Source organism: Dromiciops gliroides, chromosome 2 (genome assembly GCF_019393635.1).
Source record: "Dromiciops gliroides isolate mDroGli1 chromosome 2, mDroGli1.pri, whole genome shotgun sequence".
Classification (NCBI taxonomy): Eukaryota; Metazoa; Chordata; class Mammalia; order Microbiotheria; family Microbiotheriidae; genus Dromiciops; species Dromiciops gliroides.
Window position 1 is genome coordinate 392,476,327 of NC_057862.1, and position 26,688 is coordinate 392,503,014.

General features: G+C 45.3%; 1 protein-coding gene across 4 annotated transcripts in view; it reads left to right on the plus strand.

Moving 5' to 3' along the window:
* Positions 1-8,616: 8,616 nt before the first annotated feature.
* FAM102A (family with sequence similarity 102 member A) overlaps positions 8,617-26,688 on the plus strand; it is a 45,973-nt gene continuing 27,901 nt past the window's right edge. For all 4 annotated transcript variants that reach the window (XM_043987846.1, XM_043987845.1, XM_043987847.1 and 1 more), the window contains exon 1: positions 8,617-9,992. In XM_043987846.1, coding sequence (XP_043843781.1) covers positions 9,847-9,992 — 146 coding nt within the window. In that variant the 5' untranslated portion in view covers positions 8,617-9,846. The remainder of the gene's footprint in view (positions 9,993-26,688) is intronic.

Consider the following 26,688-nt stretch of genomic DNA (forward strand, 5'->3'; position numbering starts at 1 on the left):
GATCCCAGACAAATCCTCAGGGTACCAAATGAATATTGGGTAGAAAAAACTTTTGTTGTTGTTTAGTTCAGTTGTGCCTGACTCTTCCTGACCCTGTGGACCACACTGTCCATGGGTTTTCTTGGCAAAGATGCTAGAGTGGTTTGCCATTTCCTTTTTCAGTGGATTAAGGCAAACAGAGGTTAAGTGACTTGCCCAGGGTCACATAGCTAAGTGTATGAGACTAGATGTGAACTCAGGTCTTCCTGACTCCAGGCCCAGCACTCTATCCACTGAGCCACCCAGCTGCCTCCTTTATTTTACCCCAAAGAAAATGCAAGATAAAAGGGACTCATTGGAGCCCATTAACAGAAAAAGAAACACATAAAGCCCCCAAATAACCCATTAGCTAACCTCAGGAAGGAATAGGATAACCACTGGGGCAACTCTGCCATTCCAGCTGATCTCTAGATCTCCCACTGGGAGTTCTATTAAATCACTCCCAGACACATATATCACCTAGTGGTTTAGATCAGAGGTGACACACAGCTCAACATTCTGTGGTTTCACAGAATCAGATTAAAATATAATTGGGAAATACTTAATAAAATAAAATACAATGTTAATGTGTGTTTTTCTTTTTAAAATTATATTTATTTTTATTATATTTTAAATTTTGAGCTGTCTCCCTCCCTTTCTCCTCAACCCTCTATTTATCAGTTCTTTCTCTGGAGGTGGATAGCATCTTCCTTCATAGGTCCTTTAGAGTTGATTTGAGTATTTATAATATTCAGAATAACTTAGTCGTTTTCACAGATATTCAAACCATATTGCTATTATTATATACAGTATATATTATTGTATAGTGTATACTCTTGGTTCAGCTCATTTCACGCTTCATTATTTCATGCAAATCTTTTTTTCCCCTTTTTTTGGCAGGGCAAAGGAGGTTAAGTGACTTGCTCAGGGTCACACAGCTAGTAAATGTCAAGTGTCTGAAGCCGGATTTGAACTGAGGTCCTCCTGAATCCAGGGCTGGTGCTTTATCCACTTCACCACCCAGTAGCCTTTTATGCAAATCTTTCTATGTTCTAAAATCAACCTGCTCATCAGTATTCCATCACAATCATATACCACAGCTAGTTTAGGCATTCTCCAATTGATGGGCATACCCTCAATTTCCAGTTCTTTGCTCCCACAAAAAGAGCTGCTATATTTTAGAACATATAGGTTCTTTTCCTTTTTCCCTGATCACCTTGGGAAATAGACCTAATAGTGCTATTGCTGGGTCAAAGGGTATATACATAGTTTTATGGGCATAATTCCAGATCGTTCTCCAAAATAGTTGGATCGGTTCACAGTTCCACCAACAGTTCCATTAGTGACCCAATTTTTTCATATTCCCTCCAATATTTGTCATTGTCCCCTTCTATCATTTTAGCCAACCTGATAGGTGTGAGATGATATATCAAAATTGTTTTAATTTTCATTTCTCTAATCAATAATAATTTAATGCATTTTTGTATAACTCCATATAGCTTTGATTTCTTCTGAAAGCTGCCTGTTCATATCCTTTGACTTTTTATCAATTGGGGAATGACTAATATTCTGTGGTGTGTGTGTGTGTGTGTGTGTGTGTGTGTGTGTGTGTGAGAGAGAGAGAGAGAGAGAGAGAGAGAGAGAGAGAGATTTGGGGTTAAGTGACTTGCCCAGGGTCACATAGCTAGTGTCAGGTGTCTGAGGCCAGATTTGAACTCAGGTCCTCCTGAATCCAGGGCTGGTGCTCTATCCACTGTGCCACGTAGTTGCCCCAAGATATAAAGTCTTTATCTGAGAAACTGTCTTTAAGATTTCCCCCCCAATTTTCTGCTTTCCTTTTAATCTTGGTTACATTGGTTTTATTTGTATAAAACCTCTTTAATTTAATGTAATCAAAATTATCTATTTTATACCTTGAAATGTTCTTTATTTCTTATTCCTTCATAAATTCTTCTCCTATCCATAAGTCTAATAGGCAATATGTTCCATACTCTTCAAATTTACTTATATCTCTCTTTATATCTAGGTCATGTATCCTTTTTGACTTTACCCTGGTAAATGGTGTGAAATATTGGTTTATACCCTATTTCTATCAGACTGCTTTCCAGTTTTCCCAATGATTTTTATCAAATAGTGAATTCTTATCACACAAGCTTAAATCTTTAGATTTGTTAAACAAAAGGTTGCTATAGTTATTTACTGCTGTGAATTGCATGTCTACTCTGTTCTATTGTTCTACCTTTCTATTTCTTAGCCAATACCACATAGTTTTGATAATTACCACGTTATAATAATGTTAAACTTCCTTCCTTTACTTTTTTTCCATAAAAATTCCTTTGATATTCTTGACCTTTTGTTCTTCCAAATGAATTTTGTTATTTTTTTCCGAGTCCAATAAAATACTTTGTTTTGGTAAATTTTATTGGGATGGCATTGAATAGATTAGTTTAGAATTGTCATTTTTATTGTATTAGCTCAGTCCACCCATGAACAATTGCTATTTCTTCAATTATTTAAGTCTGACTTTATATGTATGAAAAGTGTTTCATAATTATGTTCATGTAGTTCCTGGGTTTGTCTTGGCAGATATACTCTAAGGTATTTTATAGGTACCACATTATCTCTTCTTGCAGGATTTTGTTGGTGATATATAGAAATTCTGATGATTTATGTAGCTTTATTTTATATCCTGCTAATTTGCTAAAATTATTAATTATTTCAACTTACTTTTTAGTTGAATCTCTAGTATATTCCAAATATGTCATCACATCACCGGCAAAGAGAGAGTTTTATTATCTCATTGCCCATTCCGATCCCTTCAATTTCTTTTTCTTCTCTTATTGCTATTGCTAGCATTTCTAATACAATATGAATAATATTGGTGATGATGGGCATTCTTGTTTTGCCCCTGATCTGATTGGGAAGGTAATATGTGAGTTTTCTAAGTCAATATGTAGAGGCAGAGATCCTCATGTATTTGTCTAGTGACTCAGTTTCTATTTGAGTTTGACACCATTGGTTTTGCTTGTCATGAGGAGGCAAACCCATTTTTAGGGCTGCTGAACAAACGAGCAATCTCTTCATTGGAACTGTGTTGTCCAACTAACTCAGTGACTTTTGTCTGCAAGTAGGCTGCTGTTTAGCAACTATGAAGGTGAATTTCTTTCTGCAAGGAGCATGATGCCTGAGGGAATCCTTTTTTCTTTCTAGAAGGTCTGAACTCTCAAACTTGAGGCTACTGAAGAGGTAGGCTACAAGGTTGGGAGTCTCCTCTTGGGTTCAGTAGACATACACATGTTCACTCCTGCCATGTGCTTCTTCTATTGAAAATCTCTCAGTGTCTTGGCTGCTGCCATCCCTTGAGACAGAAAAGTTCATTTTCAGGATCCCTTTTCTCAGGCCCTCTGCAAATAAATTAACTTCCCTCATACTTCTACTGTTGTTCAGTCATTTCAGTTGTGATCGACTCTTTGCAACCCTATTTTGTGGCTTTCTTGGCAAAGATACTGGCATGGTTTGCCATTTCCTTCTCCAGCTCATTTTACAGATGAGGAAACTGAGGCAAACAGGGTTAACTGACCTGCCCAGGGTCACACAGCTACTAAGTGTCTGAGGTCAGATTTGAATTCAGGTTTTCCTGATTCCAGGCCCAGCACTAGGGTTCTCCTCAAAAAATGCTTATGTTCCAGTTTGATCAATCTTCTCACTATCCCTTGTATTTTCCTCCCATACTGCTTTTGCTTTTGTACTGGAAATTTCCTTCTTCCTGAGTCTCTGAATCTTATGATCTTTCCAGGCCAAGGTTGGGTCTAACTTTCTCCACAGAGCCTAATTGGACTACTCAGACAAGACTATGAGGGGGGCGGGGCAGGGGGGCCCTATGTCAAATCATGATTACCAGATGAAGGGATTGGGACTTTATGCTATGGGCAATAGTGAACCACCGAAGAATGAAGAAGTATGAGGATGAAAAAGAGTGCTTTAGGAAGTTTGCATGGTAGTGTGTTGGACTAGAAGTCAGAAAACCTGGGCTCCAGGCTCAACTCCAACACTTCCTAACCATTTAACTTTGGGCAAATCATTTGATCTGGAGTCAGAGGAGCTGCATTCCTTGGTCTGTTACTACTTCTTACTTGGGCAAGTAATGCAATTTCTCTGGCCTTGATTTCCTAGAAGAGGGGGTTGCCCTGGATTATCGTTAAGGTCTTTTTCAGCTGTAAATACTAAGATTCTATGACCCCCTTTGATCCATAGTTTCCCTTTTATGGAAAATGCTGATAATAATAGCTACACTATTCCTGTGAGGTAGGAGGTGCAAGAAAAGCTCACTGAATTGAATTGAAATGAAAGTAAAACCTAATAATGCTATTTCAGTGTGAACCATTACTGTCAACATGCAGAATGGAGGGACTTGAAGGCAGGCTGAGAAATGACACAAACGGACTCCTGAGGGTCTGTTCAGTCCAGCTGAACATTCTCCCTGGTTCTATTCCAAACATGCTAATGTCCGGAGAAGGGGGGTGGTGGAGGGGGAAAAGTCTTGGCTTTGGTTTTTTAGCTCATGAGTCTGAATCAGCAGGTTTACAGTGGAAGCAGCACTGGAGTCACCAGGCTTGGTTCAAAACCTGCCTCTGATGTTTACTACCTAGGTGACCATGAGCAATTTACAACCTCTCAGGCCTTCATCTATAAAACGAGAGGGTTCAGCTGGATGATCTTTATGGCCCTTCCTAACTCTAACTCTAGGCAGTACAGTGGTTAGAGCACTGGGCCTGAAGTTAGGAAGTCCTGAGTTCAAGTATTGGCTACTTACTAGCTGTGTGACCCTGGGACAGTCACTTAAGTTTTTCTGCCTCAGTTTCCTTAACTGTAAACTGAGGATAATAATAGTACCTACCTCTGTGAAGATCAAATGATGATACTTATAAAGCACTTAGCATGGTGTCTGTCACGTAGTAAATACTTAATAAATGCTTGTTTCTTTCCTAAATCTCTTATTACAACCTGACTTTTTGGGGGAGGGTTAAGTAACTTGCCCAGGGTCACACAGCTAGTAAGTATCAAGTGTCTGAGGTCAGATTTGAATTCAGGTCCTCCTGAATCCAGGGCTGGTGCTTTATCTACTGTGCCACCTAGCTGCCCCTAAGCCTGATTTAAATTCAGATGCTCCTGATTCCAGGACTGGTGCTCTATCCACTGTACCACATAGCTACCCCACAACCTGACTTCACAGGCAGAAGAAAGAATATCTCAAAGCTGAACATGGCTCCTCTTCATGGCATTCAAAGGCTAGAATTAACAATTGGGATTAGCAATTATTGACCTATTACAGGAGAATGTCTATATACTTTGCTCCCCAGAAAACTTTAACCTAATTTGATCTGGTCTCTTACTTAAATTTTACTGGGAAGTCTACTTTGAAATTCCTCAGACCTAGAGTTCAATAGAGTCCCTTGGAACCAATTCAACCACAGTGCCTCAACCTTTCCTCCACCAAATGGGGAAGTCATATATACAGTGCAGGGTAGAGGTGGGGGGCAGGGAGCCTTCTCTGCTTCGGCTCCCTGTGAGCTGAGTAAAGGTTAAGTAGCCCTAATGATGTTGGCACTGGCCCTGCCTGTTCTAAAAGAGGCACAAATGGCTGATTAATGGGAACTGGTACACACAGAGATGGGAGTCCTACATTCAATTAAGAATAGCTCTTTAAGAGTTATATGAAACCTTTATCTCCTGTTCAAATATTAGCAAGGTTCAGGCCACAAATCAATAGGTGTTTCAGCCTATGGGTGGATAGATCTATCTTGAACTTGAATGCTTCATCAGCTCTGTAAATAGTCTGAGTAACAACCATCAGTGATTCAGCACTGGAGAGCCTAGCCCCATCTTCACTAATGGGGGTGGGCAGGAAGAGAGACTGCTTGGTGTGGTTAGTGGAAAGACTAGAAACAATGATTTTCAAACTTTTTGGTCTCAGGTCTATTTATAATCTTAAAAATTAGTGAGGGGGCAGCTAGGTGGCACAGTGGATAAAACACTGGCCCTGGATTCAGGAGGACCTGAGTTCAAATCTGGCTTCAGACACTTGATACTTACTAGCTGTGTGACCTTGGGCAAGTCACTTAACCCCCATTGCCCTGTAAAAAAAAAATTAGTGAGGACTCCCCCTAACGAGCTTTTGTTTATATGGGTTACGTCTATCAATATTGATCACATTAGAAATTAAAACATTCTAGTATTATTATGAAAATAGTTTTCACTTCATGGACCCCCCTCAAAAGGTCCCAGGTCCCCCAGGGTCCCTGGATCAAACTTTGACAACCACTGGACTACAGTATTTGGAATCAAGAGCCCACCGTTTTAATCTCAGCTCTGTTACTAATTCCCCATATGACCTTAAACAAATCATTTCCCTTCTCTCAGTCTTATATGAATCAGATAATCTCTAGGAGCTCTTTCACCTCGAAAATCTTAGGATTTTATCTACTGAGCCAATGGAAGGACCAAATTTCTGAGCTCCCTTTTCTGATCCAATCAAACTGGAATACTAACTGTTCCTAGAACTCAGCATTTGTCTCCTACTTCTCTTCCCATGCCTGGAATATAGCCACTACTCTTCACTAGCTTTTGGAATTCTTCTCTGCCTTCAGCTCCCTAACCTCTCTTTCCAGGAGACTGCCTAGACTCTTCCAAGTGTCACTGTGTCCTCCCTCTTCAAATTCCTTCACATTTATGTATATGGTGTATGCAGCCAGTAGAATGGAAGATCTTTGAGAGCTGGGACTATTACCTTTTTTGGCCTCTGTATCCAACCAGCACAGTTCCTAACACTCAATAAATGATTAATAAATATTTATCAAATTGAATTGAATTGATCCACACTACCTCTCCCCCAACACACTGGTCACTTGGTTTCATTCCTGCTCTGTAAAAATATGGGAGTCTGACCATTTGACTTTTAAGACAGAACAGTCTAACTCAACCCTACCATCTTATGACTTCAAATTACTTAGTATCCTTGTGTGTGCTTGAAACAGCTTCAGAGAAAGATAACCAGGCCCTGGCCTTCACTTTGACTACAAGGACTGGAGGACAACAGCAAACTGAAACAGGGGGATGTTCTTTGTGAGGAGGGGGGGGGGGCTGCAGAGCCCTTTTGGCTGGGATGCTTCCAAACTGCTTTGGATCTTTAGGGGATGATCCCAGCTGGTGTTCGACTGCACTCATGAAAAGCCTTCCAATAGCTCACACAACCCTTGCCTGTACCAACCCTATTACATATTCAGATAGAAAGCAGTTACAATCAGAGTCCAAGAATCTATTCCCTCATTCCTCGGGGTCTGGGAAGTCAAACACCCTGATGAAACCTGCTGGCCCCCAGCTAGGAGCCCCAAAATGAAGGGGGAGGGGGGAAAGGCAGGGAAAGCATCCAAGAGCCCAACCCACATGCCATAGAAGGATATCTGGCAATCAGAACAGCTCTGTTCTGTTACTGTGGTTACATGTACAATCCTAGTGTTCACAGGCAAGAGGAGCCAGTTAGCCCAGGGATGGTCCTTGGCTATTATTTATCTCCTTACAAATCCCACTTCTGGGGTCAAGAACTGCAGGTTCCTTACTTTTAGCCAGGCGGAATTGAGCTGAACCTGATAGGTGGGGTGGGGAAGGGAAGGAGAAACAATCATTTGTGAAGTTTGAGGATTACTGTAGGAGAGGGATGTCCACCAGTGATTCTGCTTATGTAACAGATGGGAAAACAGCTTCAAATAAGAAATGGACAGACAGAAGGTCTCTGAGGAATAACTAAAGAGTCCATCTAGTGGCTCCTCTTCTTGTAAGATCCCAGGTGCCAGGGCCAATATCTTATCAAAATTAATTATACCAAATTAGCACCCATTTACACAACGTCTACTGTGGGGAAAAGTCAGCGCTAGGCCTGAAGAAGAAATAGGGTTAGCTGCAGTCAAGAAGCTGGAAAAAACCCGTAAAAATTTAATCACAACACAAGATTTAAAGACCCTTCATAAGAAGTACTAATTAATTACTAGAGTTCTTCAAGAACCGGGGGATGGGGAGGCGCTGAGGCTGGGGTAGTTATCCCCATCAGATGGGGTGGTCTAGGGATGCTCTGGGTGGAGAGGGTTTGGAGTCTTTCTGTTGATTTTGGCTTCCCGCACAGATCGGAACTTAGAATAGGCATTTATTTAACACTGAAGGCAGACTGAGTACATCCCAAAGTTGTTAGCCTCTTCATTCCTGCCCCTACTCCACTTTCTCTCCCATTGTCCCGTCTCCTTCTCCCGCTTCCCTGCCTGCCCACCTCCCCCAACTCGACCTCCCACATCACTCCTCTCCCTCAGCCTCTCCAGCTCGACTCCCTTTCTTTTCCACTGAGCTAAAGGGAAGGAGGCGGGCAAAGTCTCCTCCTCCAACCAATCACTCAAACCTAATCAACCTATTCCTCACCTGGGCCCTCCCACCCTGTCTCCATCCCACCAATCCCTGGCAGCGCTGCCCCTTCCCTCCCTCCCCTTCTGACCGGCCAATCCTGGGCTTATATTCGGGTCTCCTCCCCGCCCTCCCCTCCCTTCCCCACTTTCCTTCTGCTACGCGGGAGGCCACGGGGCCGGCATTCTGGAAGGGAAGCTGTCCGCCTCATCGCTTCTCCCGCGGGTGCCGGCACTGCGTAGGGAGCGCAGCGATTGCGGACGGCGGGGCGCTGCTGCGTGGGGGTGCCGCTGCTGCGTGGGGGCGCTGCTGCGTGGGACTCTGCTGCGTGGGGGCGCTGCTGCGCGGCGCTCGGCTGCTGGGCTAGCGCCTAGAGTTGCTTTGGTGCGAGCCCGCAGCTTGTCCCGGCCAAGGCCCGGGGGCAGGAGGGGTGGGCTGCTGGCGCGGGCCGTGGGGTGCGGTAAAGCTCCCCGGGTCCTTGCATTCTCTCGTCTCACCCGGGGCCCAGAGTGGCCTGCGGTCCGGGAAGAAGACTGCTGAGGCTGGACCCAGCTGTCCAAGGAGGAGACGCAGCCTCCGCCCCCCCGGGAGGAGGATTGGAACCTCGGTGCCGCCACATCCCCTACCCCAAGGCAGCTGCAAACGACCCCCTTCCTCTTGCCGTCGGGGCTCCCTCCCCTGACGATCTTGAAATCCCAGAAAGAAGGGCGAGCGTTGTAGGTGCCGTCGCCGCGCGCGGCCGTGAGCCGGGCCTCGCTCTCTCCATCCCAACAGGTTTGGGGGCGGGGGGCGGGGAGGAGGAGCTCAGAGCGGGCTGGACCCACATTCTCCCGATTTCTTCCTCCATGGGGCTGCAGAAGCCCTCCTGGAGCCCCTTCCGACAGATGAACTGAGCTCGGGGACGACTCTGGAATTGGCAGGGCATGGACTTGGGGACACTTGGTTAGACCCGATGCCGCGAAGTGCGCCCCTCGGGGGACTACCTCAGAGTCTCTGACCTGGGAAGCCTTAGGAGTTTTGTTTCTTTCTTCTCCCCTTGGAGATGCACAGATTGTTCCCTCCCTGCTCCTCCTCCTCCTCCTGCGAAGCTTTTGGAGGCTGTGAGCTCGCATCCAGGGCCAGCTCCACGAAAGTGAAGAGACCCAGGCATTTGAACTTGAGACTTTGTGCTTATTCAAACTGAGACTTCCCTACCCCCACTCTACTATACTAAGCACCCATTTCTCTGACTGTTTGCATTTGACTGACGACTTTTGGGCCTATTTGATCTCCTCTCTCCTTTTTAAGAAAAAGGGGTGGGGAAGGAGCCTTTTTTTTTTTGGTTTTGTGTTTTGTTTTGTTTTAAATCTACGGTACAGGGCTTAAGTCTCAGGGAATTTGCCCATGGCTTTCTTGATGAAGAAGAAGAAATTTAAATTTCAAACTACTTTTACTCTCGAGGAGCTGACTGCTGTCCCCTTCGTGAATGGCGTGCTGTTCTGCAAAATCCGGCTGTTGGATGGCGGAGATTTCGCCAGCTTGTCGTCCAGGTAGGAATTGCGTGCTTATTGTTCTCCTAAGCGTGCTGTACTGGGCTACAGTACAGTTCCGACCTGTCTGCCCCATTCTCGTGGAGGGAAAAGGGGGTACCTGTTTGGGGTCCCAGAGGTTCCGTCTTTTAGGGAACTAGAGGACACATCTGGAAATCCCCAACGCAGGGGTGTGTGGCTTCGGATAAGTGGGTCAGAGACTTGAGAAATTATTTTGTATTATTCCCAATTGCAGCAGCCAGGGGCAGATTTTTAAACGCCTTGATGTGCTTAATGAGAGGCTTGGGAGCATTTTGGGCCACATTGCCTTAGCGTTTTAAGAATCTTTGCTCACAACACCCTCAGAGGTGGGTAGTAGGGGTAGTTGCAAGTATTCTTATCCCCTTATTGCAGCTGACAAAACTTGAGGCTCTCACTCACTAGCAAATGTCAGAACCCAGTCTAGAACTCAAAGGCTCTTTCCACTGCTCCTTGATGGTCTCTGCTCATTTCAGGGCCTTTTGAAGGAACCTCTAACAGGAGCAAAGTGTTTAGCATTCATCGATTGTCAGTAGTAGTTCCAGTTAAACGGGATGTATTAAATATTTATTTCTACTTTTTTTCTTCCCTTGAGACTTTTAAAAGCACTTCACCAGTAGACACTGAATAAATATTGAGTAGATATAGATGGATCAGCTGGTTTGGGAGAGAATGGGAGGCCCCAGCTCCTCCATCTTGCTCTCATTCATCTCATCCTCCCCCTTCTGTATTTCCAGACTGGACTCTTGTTTTCAGAAACCCCTTCAGGTCCAAGTTTCCTGAAGCTTTCTTGAATTTAGAACATAGATGGAGCTTAATAAATGCTAGCTGGCTGACTTGCTGACTGAAATAATTTTGCTCAGTCCTCCTCTGCCCCAGAGAGTGTAAGGTTCCCAGATTGCTTCTGTCCCCCTCCCCCTTGGCATTACTGTCCTCTTAGGGCTGCAAAGGAGTTGTTTTGCATTGCAAATGGCCTTGTAAAAAAGGACTGCTTGTTGCCAGGATTTTAGGAGTCACGGATTAGCTTGGTGAATTATGCTCCCCACCTGTACTGATCCAGCTGACTAACCACCAGCTGGGAACAGTGTGTAAATGGGGGTGAGGCCTTTTGAAAATATATGGGCAGTCTCAACGCTGCACCTTGCTGTGCACTGTTACCTGGTGCTGGGCCCCAGCAGGACTGCCCTCACCCCAAGTGTTTCAGAGACCTTCCTTCTATTCTCCAGTAATTCAGCCCTCCCTCGAGTAGAACCTGCCCCAGATAATCCCCTAAACTCCTGATCCGTTCCATGATTGCCTACTTAAAGCAGTGTGGGAAGAACAGGACTGGGCGGCCTTGAAACCTGTTGCTCAGTTTTCCCAGAGGACAGTTTATCCTCCTTAGAGTCTGGGGCCCCTCTGCTTTAAGGCAAATCACAGAGCAGCAGCCCTTCACTGTTAGGGGAGTGTGGCCAGGGACCTTGTTTCAGAAAGAGTGTCCGGATTTACAAGGTGGAAGAGATTTGCACATCCAGAGAGGAATGTGTGGGTCTGTCTCCTCTCCCTCCCTCTCCTTCTCCCTCTCCCTCCCTCTCCCTCCCTCTCTCTCTGTCTCCCTCTGTCTCCCTCTGTCTCCCTCTGTCTCCCTCTGTCTCCCTCTGTCTCCCTCTGTCTCCCTCTCTCTCCTTCTCCCTCCCTCTCTCCCTCTCCCTCCCTCTCCCTCTTCTTCTCCCTCCCTCTCTCTCCCTCTTTCTCCCTCTCTCTCCCTCCCTCTCCTCTCTCTCCCTCCACCCTTCTAGCAGCAAAGCTATTGCCCAGATAGAAATCTGCTTTGGGAAGAGTCACATCACAACTTTTCCTTATAGTCTCCTTCCCTGGGGATTTGATTTCTCTTTCAGAGTGGTAGAAGCTGCTTATCTGAGGAATGCTTGTTGCTTGCCTGTGCTGCCTGGGGTTTAGGCTTGGGGGAGGGACGGAGATGTTTAAGGTCTGAGAAGGCTTGTGAGGACCACCCAGGCCTGGGCTGCAAGATTGCCGGCTAGGGTTAGCTAAAGTGGTGTTTCTTCCCTCCTAATCCTCCCAGTTGCAGAATGCAGGCAGACAGCAATCACTTGCATTGCTTGCCAGCCCTGGGGTCTGGCTGGCCCAGCTTCAGGCAGTGGCTCAGCAGGCGATGGGGTGCCGATTGCAGCTGGGCCCTGGTAGAGGACTTGGCTGTAATTTAAACCAAGCCCACGGCAGTGGTTTTTCAGCTGCCCGGGCCAGTCATAAAGCAGCCTCTGGAGCAGGGGGGTAGCTGGCTGGCTTGATGCTAGAGATTGCTCCAGCCCTCGTACCTGTCTGGCTTTTCTAGACGGCATGTAAACCTCCAGTCTGCGTCTGGAAAGTTACTGGTCTTGGCGAGAGCTGCCTGGATTTCACCTTTTCCTAACCTTTCTTCTCCTGGCAAGGCTCTGTGCCTTCCCAGAAACTGGCTGAGTTTTCACAGCTCTGTATCAGAACCTATTGTCTGATCTCTGATGTATCTTTTCTCTATTTGGTCACCTTGAGGGCAACAAGAGGTTGAAGAAAGCCTGGGGAGTTGGTCCTTTCCTTGGCTAAAGCAGGATTGCCCGGTCCCAGAGCAGGTTTAGGGCTGCGGGGAACCGGTGAGGGCCTTGCTAGAGGCAGTCAAAGTCCTTAGGAGGATGGTAGGATCTTGGAGGCCTCTACCCATGATTGTTTCAAAGGGTGTGGGAGAATTTGGAAGGGCCTGCTGCTTTGAGAGGGGTGGCCAGTGATAAGTGAGATAGTTAAAAAGGGAAATGATGACCCCACCTTTCCTCCTTAGGCGGCCTGCAATATCCCTGAACGCTCCATGTCACTTCAGTGCGATAGGTGGTTTTGCAACCAGGCCCATTTCTTCTCTGGAGGCAGATTCAGAGCCACACCTCTGCAGTGCCTGTCTTCCTAGCTCTCTCTAAGTCCGTTCAGCACCACAGCAACTCCCTGGGTACACAGCTTTCTTGCCTGACCCAATTTGAACAGGTAGAACAGGTGGTAGTGTTCTCATAGGATGGAGGCTGACTTGTTTGTCATCAGCCTGTTGGGCTTGGGAGGAGCAGTAGAGATGTCAGGTAGATACTGAAACAACACCTGCCTTCCTCTGCTCCGTAGGGGGGCTTTTAGGTGAGCTGCATTATGTAGCGATTCCCATACTTGGATGTTTCAGGGACATGTGAGTAGGTCAGAACTGGTCCAGAGAAGAGAATGAGCAACCAAGACCAGGAGGGGTTAGGGAGTTTGGGAGGTTGTGGGAGGCTGCTGTGGCACCAGACAGCACACTGGATTTGGAGTCAGGATCTGGGTTTGAATTCCTGGCTCTGCCACCAACGACCTGTGTGACCTGGTCTCTCCTGCCTCTCTGGGCCTTGGCTTTCTCATCAGTGAAGTGAGGGGGGTGGGCTCCGTGGCCTCTAGGCCCCTTCCATTTCTAAATCTCTGAGCCTATGATTTCCTTCCCCCTCCCACCTTACCCCCAGAGGGTCCAGAGCCCTAAATTAAGTTCGGAAGGTTGCCCTCAGTCAGCAGTCATTAATTTAGCACCTACTTTGTGCGTCAAGTACTGTGCTAAATTCTAGACACACCAAGGCAAACACCAGAGCGAGTCCCTGCCCTCAAGTTGCTGGAGGAGGACTTTGAGGGAAGGATTGGATCCTGGCCACCTCACCGGCAAGTTTCTAGGGCTTTGGAGCATTTTGAAAAGAGTGGGTCAGTCAGCAGCTTCCTTAATCAGCAACTGACTTAGCAAAAGCCAAGTTCCCGGACCTTGGAGGAAAGCCGTCCAAGTCTTTAAAAGCTCTTTAATGCATAGGCCATCTATCCCACATGTCCTGGAATGGGTTCCTGCCCTCTCAGCCAGGCTGGCTTGCCCTGTTCTGTGTAGCTGATGGTGCCTCACCCAGTTGAGAGAACCACCAGATGCCCAGTGGTGAGTGGTCAGGTGTGGAGAGCAGACTGGTTCTGGAATGTGTGTGCTGGTCTTTGTGGAGAGGGACAGGTGCCTGTCTGCTTTGGAAGGTGGTTCTTGCCCTTGTTTCTTTCTCTTCAGCTTTGACTCCTGAGCAGGTTTCTAATTATCCTTTGTCCAGGTGTTTTCTGGTCCCTTTCAAAGGGTCCTGATGATAGTTTTTGTTGTTCTAGTTGTTTTCAGCCTTGTCCGACTCTTTGTGATCCGTTTTGGGCATTTTCTTGGCAAAGATGCTGGGGTGGTTTGCCATTTCCTTCTCCAGTTCATTTTACAAATGGGAAAACCGAGGTAGACAGGGTTAAGTGACTTGCCCAGGGTCACACAGCTAGTAAGTGTCCAAGGCCACATTTGAACTCAGGTCTTCCTGATTCCAGGCCTGACACTCCATCCACTGTGCCACCTAGCTGTCCCAACCTAACAATAGTGCCCATCATTCTCATCTGGTTCGTGGTTCCTCAGGTCATTGAACTTGGTGTTTTGCACACGCATGCACGTGCACACACACACACACACACACACACACACACACACACACACACTACCCTATCCTACCCTACCCTAGGCCAGCAAGGCATACCTGGCTCCCCTCACCTGATGGACCATGACCTGACCTGAAATAACCCAACTTCATAGGCCAAAAGCATTGGCCTCTCACCCCCAAAGCATTCTGGTGGTTATTTTGTTGATCTGAAAAACATGATTGAGACCTTTTTGTCATAATTAGGGTAGTTCTTCTTATCATGGATTGGATAACGTGAGCGTATAATTACTGACAAGTATATTTAGTGCCCGGAAAAGCAGCATGGCATAGTAGGGAGCCGGCCTTGGAGCCAGCAGGGCCCTGGTTTCAGTGCTGCCTCTGACATATACTGGCTCTGAGCCCCATGGCAAGTCAGGGCTCTGGGCAGCTCTTCTAAGATGATAAATTGGTAGCAGCTAGATGGACACTTACTAGCTGTGTGACCCTGGGCAAGTCACTTAACTCTCATTCTCCTCCACCCCCCACCCCCCCGCCCCTCCCCCAAAAAGGGAAAAACATACCAGATCAGCTAAGATGATAAATTGCAGAGAAGGCACTGAAGTGCATCGGCAGGGGGAGTCTTCTCATATTAAGAGCTCCCTATTAGGCTAATGAAATCTCAGGTCCCATCCCTGCCTGACCAGTTAAGTTTGCCTAGTATTTCATGCAGGTTATCGTGTTATAATTACTCATTTGAGGTGTCTTAGCTCCAGGGGGTGGCAAGTCCTCATCCCTCTGGGTTATTCCTCTCTGGATCTGGAGGAAGGATTGCCTTTTGGTTTTAGGGTGCTGAGCTCCTGGCCTTGGGGCATCTCCACCTCCTCCTCCCAGCAGAACTACCTGACCAGGAGCAGGGAGAAGGAACTGTGTCCTCTAGCTGGACTCGTAGGCTGTGCTCTGATCAGTCATAAGGGAAGATTCAGTTCAGTTAGAGTATTTGTTAATGCCTGTGTGCTATGTATGCACTGTGCCCTCAGGGAGCTTACATTCTGTTTGGAGTGGGGTGGGGAGAAGATGTGAGTATGCCTAGCTGCTAAATCTAAGTAAATCCAAAGCAAGTAAATTACTAAGTTAAATGCAAAGTTTTGTAAGGTTTTACCCACTAAGAAAATACAAAATGAGGATAACAAGGACCGGCAGGAAAGACCTGAGTAGGACACCAGAGCTTTGCTTTGAAGAAAGCTAGGAATTCAGCAGAATGGAGGAGAGGGCATTCCAGATCCAGGGGACTTTGGACCATTTATACAAAGATACAGAGGTGAGAGGTAAGATGTCATGAATGAGAAACAGCTGGTCAGCCGGACTAGCACAGAGAGTGTATGAAGGAGAGTGATTGAGACAACATTGGAACAGGTAGATATGGCAGCCAGAATATGGAAGGTTTTAAATGCCAGGGTGAGGATTCTGTATTTTATCCTAGCAGCAATAGGGAGCCATTGAGGATTTTTGAGCAGGGGAAGTAACATTGTCAGAGCTTTGTGTTATGTCATATGATCATTTTTATAGCTCTATGGAGGATGGATTAGAGGGAGGAGAAGCTGGAAGATGAGATCCATTAGGAGGCTATCTAAATACTCTGGCTCTCATGTAATGCTCATGACAACCCTGTGAGGTAGATGCTATTATCTCCATTTTATAGTGGAGGAAACTGAGTGAGAAGTTAAGTGAAGTCAAGGATTAACTAGCTAGTGCCTGAAGCTATATTTGAACTCAGATCTTTCAGATTCCAGGCCCATGGCTCCTGATGGGTTTGATAACACTTGGTAACAGATTAGTTAGTAAATTCAGATTAGATATTGAGTGTGTGAGAGAGTGAACTCTAGGATGCTGCTGGGACAGGGATTTTATTTAAATTTGTTCTCTTTAAGGAAAATAACACCAGTGTTAAACTGAGCCACTTGGTGTGAGGCCTCTTGCCTTCTGCCTGGATTGCTTTAATATCTTTTTTTCTTTTCTTTCTTTCTTTTTTTTTGGTGGGGTAATGAGGGTTAAGTGACTTTCCCAGGGTTACACAGCTAGTAAGTGTCAAGTATCTGAGACCAGATTTGAACTCAGGTCCTTCTGAATCTAGGGCCAGTGCCTTATCCACTGTGCCACCTAGCTGCCCCGACCTTTAATAGCTTTTTTGTGTGTGTGTGTGTTTTTTTTAAGTGAGGCAATTGAGGTTAAGTGACTTGCCCAGGGTCACACAGCTAGTAAGTATTAAGTGTCTGAGGCCAGATTTGAACTCAGGTACTCCTGACTCCAGGGCCGGTTCTCTATCCACTGCGCCACCTAGCTGCCCCCCTTTAATAGCTTTTAATAGTGCTGTTCCAGGTTCAGTCCTTGGCTACAAATCCCTGTTACCTCATAGCTAGTAGGGACAGGTGGATGATGGACATTGGTGTCTGCATGCAAAGTAATGACTTGATGAAAACCTCACAGAGCCACAGATTAGACCTTGTAAGGTGCTAAATTTGCCTCCCCTCTTTCCTCTTGGGGCCTCTTTCTCATTATGGAGAATGGCAGCAAATCTTTCCTGTGTCCTCAGTCTAGTTTAGAAAGTCCAACAAACCCTCCCAGATGGCTGATTATGAGTGACATGAAGAGAGAATAATGTCTCTGGGAACCAGACACAGTTCAATCAGCCCAGACTGTACAGGTGCCTGGGGTGAGGCTCAGAACTGCTCAGGAGCCAGGGTGGATGGATGCCCTTTCTAGAGGGAAGGGTTGGTACTGGTTTTGTGCCTTGTGCTACCTTCAGTCCGCTTTAAACCTGTGTTGTATATGCTTATTTAGTGATATGTCATCTCCCCTGTTAGAATGTAAGCTCAATAAGGGCAGCATGGACTAGTTTCCCCTATTTTTTGGCACTGCTAGCACTTAGCACAGTGCCTGGCCCATAGTAATGGCTTAATAAATGCTGATGGGCTGACTGATAGAGGGGGAAGGGGTGGGGGCAGCAGTGGAACTGGGGACAATAAATGGTGGACCTAGATGGGTTTGGAATATCGCCATGGGTCTGAGTCACTGACTGTGGGCAAAAGTTGGTCATGGCTGGCAACAGCTAAGACCCCTCTGAGACAGTCTGACTCTCCTATTGGCTTCTGCCAGCTCCTTCAAGCTGGACCTGACTAAGTTGCTGACTCTCTGTCTTGTGATTTAAAAAAAAAAATCTTTTTGTGAGAAGGAAAGGGCACCCCCCCCCCCCCGACTGTCTTTGCACTGGACTCCGTAGAGAGAAGGAGAAAGGATCTATCGTTAGGTGCAGGTTTAATTTCTTGGGCCTGAGCCCCATCTGGGTCAGGGGCTCTCCATCTACCCCCTGCCTGGGACCTGTGGGGAGCCGGTAGCACAGAGAATTCTCTTACACGCTAGCCTGTGAAAGGCTATTAAAAAAAAAAAAAAGGCCTGCCCCATGTTGAGTGAGCCAGACAGAGGGTCCTTTGTATTGCGATCATGGTGCTCGGCTCAAAGAGGGTGAGAACTGGAGTTCTCCACTATAGACTAGGGGCCGGGAGGGAGGGGGACAGGGAGAGAGAAGAGGCATTTTCCATACTGTCTATTAGAAAGTGCTCTATGCTCCTGCTCCCTTTGGTTGTTACCTTGGCAAATGGGCTGGGAGCCCCCTAGAGGGTTAAACTATTGAGATGGAGCCAGAAAGAAAAGAAAAAAGGAGATCCTTAGCTGAGATTCCAAAGCAAGGGGGAAAGGGGCTTGGGTACCAGTTGGCCAAAGTGGAAACACATTTAAAAAAAATATATCAACTGGTATAGACAATCACCCTGAATATGAGAATGGGCATAGAGAAACCTACCCTGATATTTCAGGGCTGGCCTGCTGTCTTACACCTCATAGTTGTCCTGCATCTGCAGTCCTGGGTTAGGTTTCCATACCTGTATTTTTTGGTCTGTAGCTGGCATCTTGCTAAAGTCAAGTCAATGGCTTACTTGAAATTTGTTTTAAATTATTCCTTCTTCATGTCCTGCTGGGCACAAAAAGCCCAGTTCTCCCCATCCTTTTTTTTTTTGGAGGGGGGGGTGAGGCAGTTGGGGTTAAGTGACTTGCCTAGGGTCACACAGCTAGTAAGTGTCAAGTGTGAGGCCAAATTTGAACTCAGGTCCTCCTGAATCCAGGGCCGGTGCTTTATCCACTGCGCCATCTAGCTGCCCCTCCCCATCCTTTAAAAAAACAACAACAAACAACATCACTTCACGCTTCCATTCTGTTATGTCTCTTTTCATGGCCAAACTCCTAGAAAAAGCTATCTAACCTTATCTTCATTTCTTCTCTTCAAACTTCTCAACATGGATTTGGAGTCAGGAATAGCTACCAAGGTTCAAATCCCATTTCTGCCACCGGCTACCTGTGTGATTTCTTGTAAGGTATTTAACCTCCCTGAGCCTCGATTTCTTCATCTATAAAATGGGGCTGCTGGACTTGTTTGTTGTTGGGTCGTTTTTAGTTGTGTCCGATTCTTCATGACCACACTTGGGGCTTCTTGGCAGAGATACTGGAGTGGTTTGCTGTTTCCTTCTCCAGCTCATTTCACAGATGAAGACACAGAGGCCAACAGGGTTAAGTTACTTGCCCAGGGTCACAGAGCTAGTAAGTGTCTGAAGCCAGATTTGGCCTCAAAAAGAGGAGTCTTCCTGACTTTAGGCCCAATACTCTATCCACAGCAAAGCCTCTTCCAGTTCTAAATCTATGATCTGATGATCCTTTGAAATCTGGCTCCTGACCTCATCACTCAGCTGAAGCCTCTCTCTCCAAAATTACAAATGATCTCTTAATTGCCAAGTCCCATGGTCTTTTTTCCAGTCCTCATCCATTTCGACCTCTTGCTCAGCATTTAATGCTTGCTTTCTTCGCTGCTGCTGCTGCTGCTGCTGCTGCTGCTGCTGCTGCTGCTGCTGCTCCTCCTGGGTCTGCTTTATCTGAGTTTTTATGAGCCTGCTCTCCGGATTCTCCTGCCTGTCTGACCGCTCTTCTGTAGCCTTTATTGTTCCATCACCCTTATGCTGCACCCTGACTGTGGGTGGAACCTTTAGACTCTGGCCCGAGTCTCATCTTTCTCTCTCATGAGTTCAATGATCCTCTCCATGCAAGTGACTGTGTACTTAGATATGCATATCTCTGTGTATATCATCTCCATCTGTCCAACCCTGCTCTCTCTCCTGAGTTTGTCTCATATTACCAGCTGCCTAGTAAATGTTTCCCATTGGATGTCCCTTAGGCATCTCCACCTCAAGACCAAAACAGAGTTCATTAGCTTTTCCCCAGAAGCCACTTCTTTACTTTCTGATTTGAGCCCAGGGCATCCTTCCAGTCACCCAGCTTCACATCCCCCAGAGTCATCCTTGACTTTTCCCAATGCAATTTGTTGACAAGCTTTGTCAATTCTGCCTTAACAACATCTATTGCATCTGCCCCCTTGTCTCCACTTAAATAGTCATCCTCCTCTTGTAGGCCCTTATCACCTCTTTGTTATAAGGATTTTATCAAAAGGATTTAGAGTTGGGGCAGCTGGGTGCCCCAGTGGATAGAGCACCGGCCCTGGAGTCAGGAGGACCTGAGTTCAAATCCAGCCTTAGACACTTGACACATACTAGCTGTGTGACCCTGGGCAAGTCACTTAACCCCAATTGCCTCACCATTAAAAAAAAAAGGATTTAGAGTTAATAATCTATACATGTACAGGGATTAAAATTTACAGAAGAGACTTCTGGACTAATTTTTAATTTGTTCTTTTCCTAGCTTTTTTAGTTGCATGCCCAATTCATTGATCTCCTCTTTCTCTATTTTATTCATGTAGGCATTTAGAGTTAGAAAATTTCCCCTAAGAACTGCTTTGGCTGCATCCCATAAGTTTTGGTATGTTGTTTCATTGTCATCTTCTCCTGGACTATTGCAGTAGTCTTCTCCTTGCCTCCCATCTCTCCTGCCTCTATTCCATCTTCCACTCTGCGGCCAGAGTGATTTTCCTAAAGCATAGGTCTGTTCATGCCACTCCCTTGCTCAATAAACTCTTAGGGCTCCCTTTTATCAATAGGCTCAAATAAAAACTCTTTGATTTGATGTTTAAAGCCCTTCACAATCTGGCTCAAATCTACTATATTTCTTCCCATCTTGCTTTCTGTTTTCCAGACCCAAATGACCTTGCTGTTCCTTACACTTGCAATTCCTTCTCCTATCTTTCCTGAGGGCACCCCCTCCCCCCAAGCCTGGGAATACATTCTCTCCTCACCTCTACATGTTTGATTCCCTACTTTACATCAAAACTCACCTCAAGGGCTGCCTCTGACCAGCCGGTGATGCCTCTTCCTGGAATCTCCTTTTTCTGTATTTATTATGTATGGACTTATATGCATAGATGTAATCTTCCTGGATAGGCTATAAATTGCTCGAGAGTGGGGATTGTTTCGTTTCTGTCTCTTTATTCCCAGTGCCTGGCACATAGTAGGAACTTAATTGCTCACTTATAGATTGCTCTCTCTTTCCTCCCCAAAACTTTCAAGAGTATTGGTGGCTTATGTAGAATTGATATCATATGATGTGGTCTTTCAAGGGGTAGAGGAAGGGCCGGATGGAGGGAGAGATTTGGGAACTCAAAATTTTAAAAAATGAATGTTAGAAAATTTTAAAAATGTAATTGGGGGGGCAGCTAGGTGGCGCAGTGGATAGAGCACCGGCCCTGGATTCAGGAGGACCCAAGTTCAAATCCGGCCTCCAGCACTTAACACATACTAGCTGTGTGACCCTGGGCAAGTCACTTAACCCCAATTGCCTCACCAAAAAAAAAGAAAAAAGAAAAATGTAATTGGGAAATATTTAACTATATACATATACATATATGCACACACACATATATAGATATATATATGTGTATACATACATACATACACACACACACACTTTTTTTTTAATTAATAAAGTATTTTTTTTTCCGTTACATGTAAAGATAGTTCTCAACTTTTGTTTATACAAGCTTTACAATTTCAGATTTTTCTCCCTCCCTCCCCTCCCTCCCCCCTCCCCTAGACAGCAGGTAATCTGATATATGTGTTATATATATATAAAACATTAAACATATTTCTGCGTTAGTCATGTCATAAGAGAAAAAATCAGAGCAATGATGAAAAACCTCAAAATAGAAAAAAACAACAGCATCAAAAACAAAAGAAATAGTATGGTTCATTCAGCATCTATACTCTGCAGTTCTTTTTTTTTTTTTTTCTTGGATTTGGAAATCCTCTTCCATCACAAGTTCCCTGGAACTCTTCTGTGCCATTGCATTGGTGAGAAGAAAAAGTTCATTACAGTAGATCAACACTCAGTGTTGACACACACACTTTTAAAAAAAGGGTATTGGGGGGGCGGCTAGGTGGTACAGTGGATAGAGCACCAGCCCTGGAATCAGGAGTACCTGAGTTCAAATCTGAACTCAGACACTTAACACTTACTAGCTGTGTGATCCTGGGCAAGTCACTTAACCCCAATTGCCTCACTAAAAAAAAATAAATAAATAAAGGGTATTGGTGGTCACAGGACCTTATTTCCTGAAGTTAGGCCCATCTCACTCCAGAAAAAGGGAGATGTTGGCCCCCAAGAACAGGGTGGAACAGCTGCTGCTTATGATTGCTTTATAAAAAAGCAGGTGTTGGGATCTGGTCTTCTTCCTTCCCTTTTGCTTTTCTTCTTGGTACCCAGCTCTCTCTTCCCACATCTGTTGTGGGGTATTACCCGCCTCTCACCATTATCAGTCAGTGTCAGGAACAGCTCTTCCCCTTGTCCCAGGCAGCTGGGCTCCCACTCCCATCCCAGCCTCATCTCTGAGCTCCAAAAGCCCCTCCCCCTGCCACATAGGCAAGTTTGTGTTCTCCAGCCGTGAGCAATGATGCCCTCAGCCTGCTGGTTCATGGAGCAGAGAGGAGGGTGTGAGATGTGGATTGTTCTTCTTAGTGCTGACTTCCATCAAAGTTGCCTAGTCTCTTATATCCCAGCCTTTTGGGATCAGACTGGCCTCCGACAGTCAGAAACTGGGTGACTTCATTTGAAGTAAGCTTAGTCTGTGACCCTGAAAACCATTCTTGCTTCTGTTTCTTCATTAGAGAACTGTTTATATTGACATCGAGGGATTGAATTGAGTATCTGCGTGAGGACTTTATCACAAGGGAGAGTATGGAAATGGGCCTAAATAGTTGAGTGAGAATGGATCTAGAGCTCTGTGTGTGTGTGTCTTATGTTCATATAGCAATTTTATTGACAGTTCATATCTGTTGTCAAGACACCAAGAGATACGCATCTGGCTCTCAGTACATATATCTTAGGCAGACACTATAGATGAACCTCACCTGAATAGGAGGAAAAGTATGACTTGGATCATGTTTGAGAAATTCCCCCTCACTTTCAGCAAATGCATGTTCTCCTTGAGACAAAACCTCTTTTTTTTTTTTTTTTTAGTGAGGCAATTGGGGTTAAGTGACTTGCCCAGGGTCACACAACTAGTAAGTGTTAAGTGTCTGAGGCCAGATTTGAACTCAGGTACTCCTGACTCCAGGGCCGGTGCTCCATCCACTGCGCCACCTAGCTGCCCCATATTTTTTTTAAAGTAATTTAATTTAATTTTTTTAATGTAATATACCTTTTTATTTGTAGTACTATGTATTGTAGTACTTTTTATTTGTAGTTTTGGGTTCCAATTTTTATCTCTCCTTCCTTCCCTCCCTCCCTTCCCCCCTCCCTGAGGCGGCAGGCAATCAGATATGGGTTATAGATGTATGATTATGTAAAACATTACCATATTTATCATTTTGTACAAGAAAACTTGAATAAAAGAAAAAATGAAAGTGAAAAATAGCATGCTTCAGTCTGTTCCCTCAATATCAGTTCTTTCTTTGGAGGTGGATAGTATAAAACCCCATATTTTTTAATGTCACCATTCTTCCTGTTATCTTACATGGCTGTGAATTCTAGAATACCACTATCTGACAAATGAGAATTGTGGATCACCCATAGGGCAAGGGAGAGATTTATGGTAGGTATAAATGGGCTACCCCGTATGACTAATGCAGATTTGCCCAGGGAGATCTCAGCATTAAGAGATATCATCAAAGAGAAGATGAGAGAAGAAGCTGTAGACCAGTCATCATAGAGTGAGAAGGAGAAGTAATGGTAGGGCAGCCTGTGTCTTGCATGATAACTCTACAATGTTAAAAGGAATGTTACAAGAAGGTCCTTAGGACTGTTAAGGGCTAAAATTCTAGCTAAACTGTCTAAAATATCTAACGAGTGGTCGCCAATAAATTATAAGCTTTAGCAAGAGTTAGACTTTTAAGCATTTATTAAGGAGAATAAGAATTTGGTAAAGAGAGAGAAAGGCCTAGATTCCTATCTATTAAAGGGAGAGCACATTTCTAGCTCCACTCTCCACCAGAGTCCTCAGGAAAAAAAAAGCATCAGAGCGAGCGCCAGTCTCTTCCCTCCTCCTCCCACTAGCCCGCGTCACTTCCTGACGCCAAAGAAAAGACTCCTGGTCTTGCCCTCAAAGACCTTTGCTTCATGGGCGGAACTCTTCTACAGTAAGTCTCCAGCAGGTGGCGTCATTCCAATCGTTACAGGACATTGGGTAGGACCCCCCCATGAAGGATTATAGTGAAGTATGTGGAAGCCTAGGTATGCATGGGTTCTGACTTACAACATTGATAAGTTTTGACTTTCAACAGTGGAATGTTGCATGGTTACAAAGCACTTCAGGGAGATTCTCTCCCCCTCCCTCTTTCCTGACCTTCACCTTCCAATCCAGGGAGCTAGATAATGCTGATTGTGAAGGTCTTAGAAGGTCTGGCATGGCCAAGGTCACATAAATAAGTAGGGGCTTGGGAGGCCGGTGTATTTTCCACAAGAGCATCTTTTTAAAAAAAAGTTTTGTTGGTGCCATTTTAAAAAATATTGTCACTTCTCAGTGACTCCTCCCCACAACCCACCTTGCAGCCTCTCTAACAAATATGCACAGTCAAGTAAAACGTTGGCCATGTTTGAAAACGTATGCCTCATTCTGCTCTTTCTGCTCTTTCTGCTGACAGGTCAAAGGTTTGTTTCACTTTAGTTGTTCATTGTGGCTCCTTGAGACTGGGGAGTGTTTTGTCTTTGTAGCTCCAGAACCTGGCACATAGTAGGCACTTAAAAAATGTTAATAATAATCAATCAGACACACACACACACACACACACACAGTCTGTTTCAGCCATTACCTTCACTGGTGGGGGACCCATTTTCCTCCCAGTGCTTTGTTGCTACTACAAAAGAGTTGTAAATACTTTTTTTATACGTAGGAAAGCTTTTACTATTGTTGTTTAGTCATTTCAGTTGTATCAGACTCTTCACGAACCCTTTTTGGGGTTGGTTGATTTGTTTTTGGCAAAGAGAGTGGTTTGCCATTTTCTTCAGCTCATTTTACAGATGAGGAAATTGAGGCAAGCATGGTTAAGTGACTTGCCCAGGGTCGTGGAGCTAGTGAGTATCTGATGCTGGATTTGAACTTGGGTCTTCCTGACTCGTGGTCTGGCCCTCTATCTATCCACTCTGCTGCTTGGCTGCCCACTATAACCTATTGCATAAGACTATCTACTCTGTTCTTCTGAGGCAGAAGTTTGATCAGACATTTTCTAAGCCCCCTTTGGGTGAGAGGATGCCTTTGAACCAGGGTCCTGTTTTGTAAGTAGAAGATGGTTTGGAGGCATGGTGGCTCCAGTTGCATGAGAAGGGAGGAGGTGGGATCAAAGATTTGGGGAATTGGTGGTGGACTGTTCTGTTGTAAGAATGCAGTATTCTATGACAGGAGCTGGGGCTTGAGGTCCCTACACCTCTGGTCTTCACTGCCTTATCTCCTCCAGTTGCATGAGAATGTTCCATGATGTCTGTGCCTCATTGCATGAAAAACAAATTTGACTTTAGCTACTACTTCCTCTTCTATCCTCTTTGTGAACAACAGGAAATGTAGGTACTGAGCTGGTAAAGTAGCTTTTAAAAGCTCCTCTGAGAAGTCTATGGTTATTTGACTAAGGGATCTTAGACCTAATTCAGTTTTATTTATTTATTTATTTATTTTTGGGAAAACGAGTCAGAATGGGATGTTCCTAAACCCCCTATTATTTTGAAGTAGGCATGTGGTATGGTGCGGGGGAATTTGTGCTGTATTTGGAAGGCCTGGGTTCAGATCCCGACTCTGCTTATCACTCCCTAGGTGACCTTGGGTGAGTCATTTCTCTCCCTGGGCCTCAGTGTTCTCATCTCTAAAATGTGGAGATTGGATTAGATGACCTTGGGGTTCTTTCTAGCTGCACATCTGAGCCCAAGTTGATGTTTGAATGGGAGATGATTGAATGGACCAAGCCAGAAGCCACAGCAAGTAAGGATCTGCGATTGACAGCTAGCAGGGAACTCAGAGGCCATCTAGTGAGACCCCTAACATTTTACAGATGTGGGAACTGAGGCCCAGGGAGGCCGACTCACCCAAAGGTCATACAGGTGTCAGAGGCAGGAATTCGAATCTGGGGCCTCTGGCTCCAGAGCTGTGCTGAAATGAAAGTTCTTTCTGGATGGTGCTGGAGGAAATCAAAGGATAGTCATTTATCCCCTGTCTTGTGTAATTTTTTAAAACTGCTGAAACACACAGGGTCTGTGAACCTCAAAGCCTTTTGATAAAATCCTTGAATCATAAAACCCTTGGAAGACTTCACCAGGTTATGAGTTCACCTCCTCATTCTCAGGCAAGATGATACTTGAACAGTTTCTATTTTAACAGGCCTTATTTTTAATAACACGATTCAGGATCTGCCGGACGACAGCTGTCACTTCCTACAAAATCTTCCTCGTATCTAACCTAAGTGTCCCTCCTGTCAGTCATTGGTTGGTCCTGAATGCTAGTAGCCCCTAGGGCTCATGAGGCCTAGGGTAGGATGTAGTTGTCAGAGCTGTGGAGCAGAAAGGCCCAGCTAAGCCTGTAGCCTTTTTCCTCATTCAAATTCTGCTCTGTCACTACTGACTTGCTTTACCTGTAAAATGGAGCTATGAATACTTACTCTTCCCTTGCACTTCCTGCCTCGCAGGGTTGCACAGTGCTTACTAGCTGCTGCTTGACTGACTGACTGACTGGTTGGTTGTGAGGACAACCCTTTGTGCAAACCATT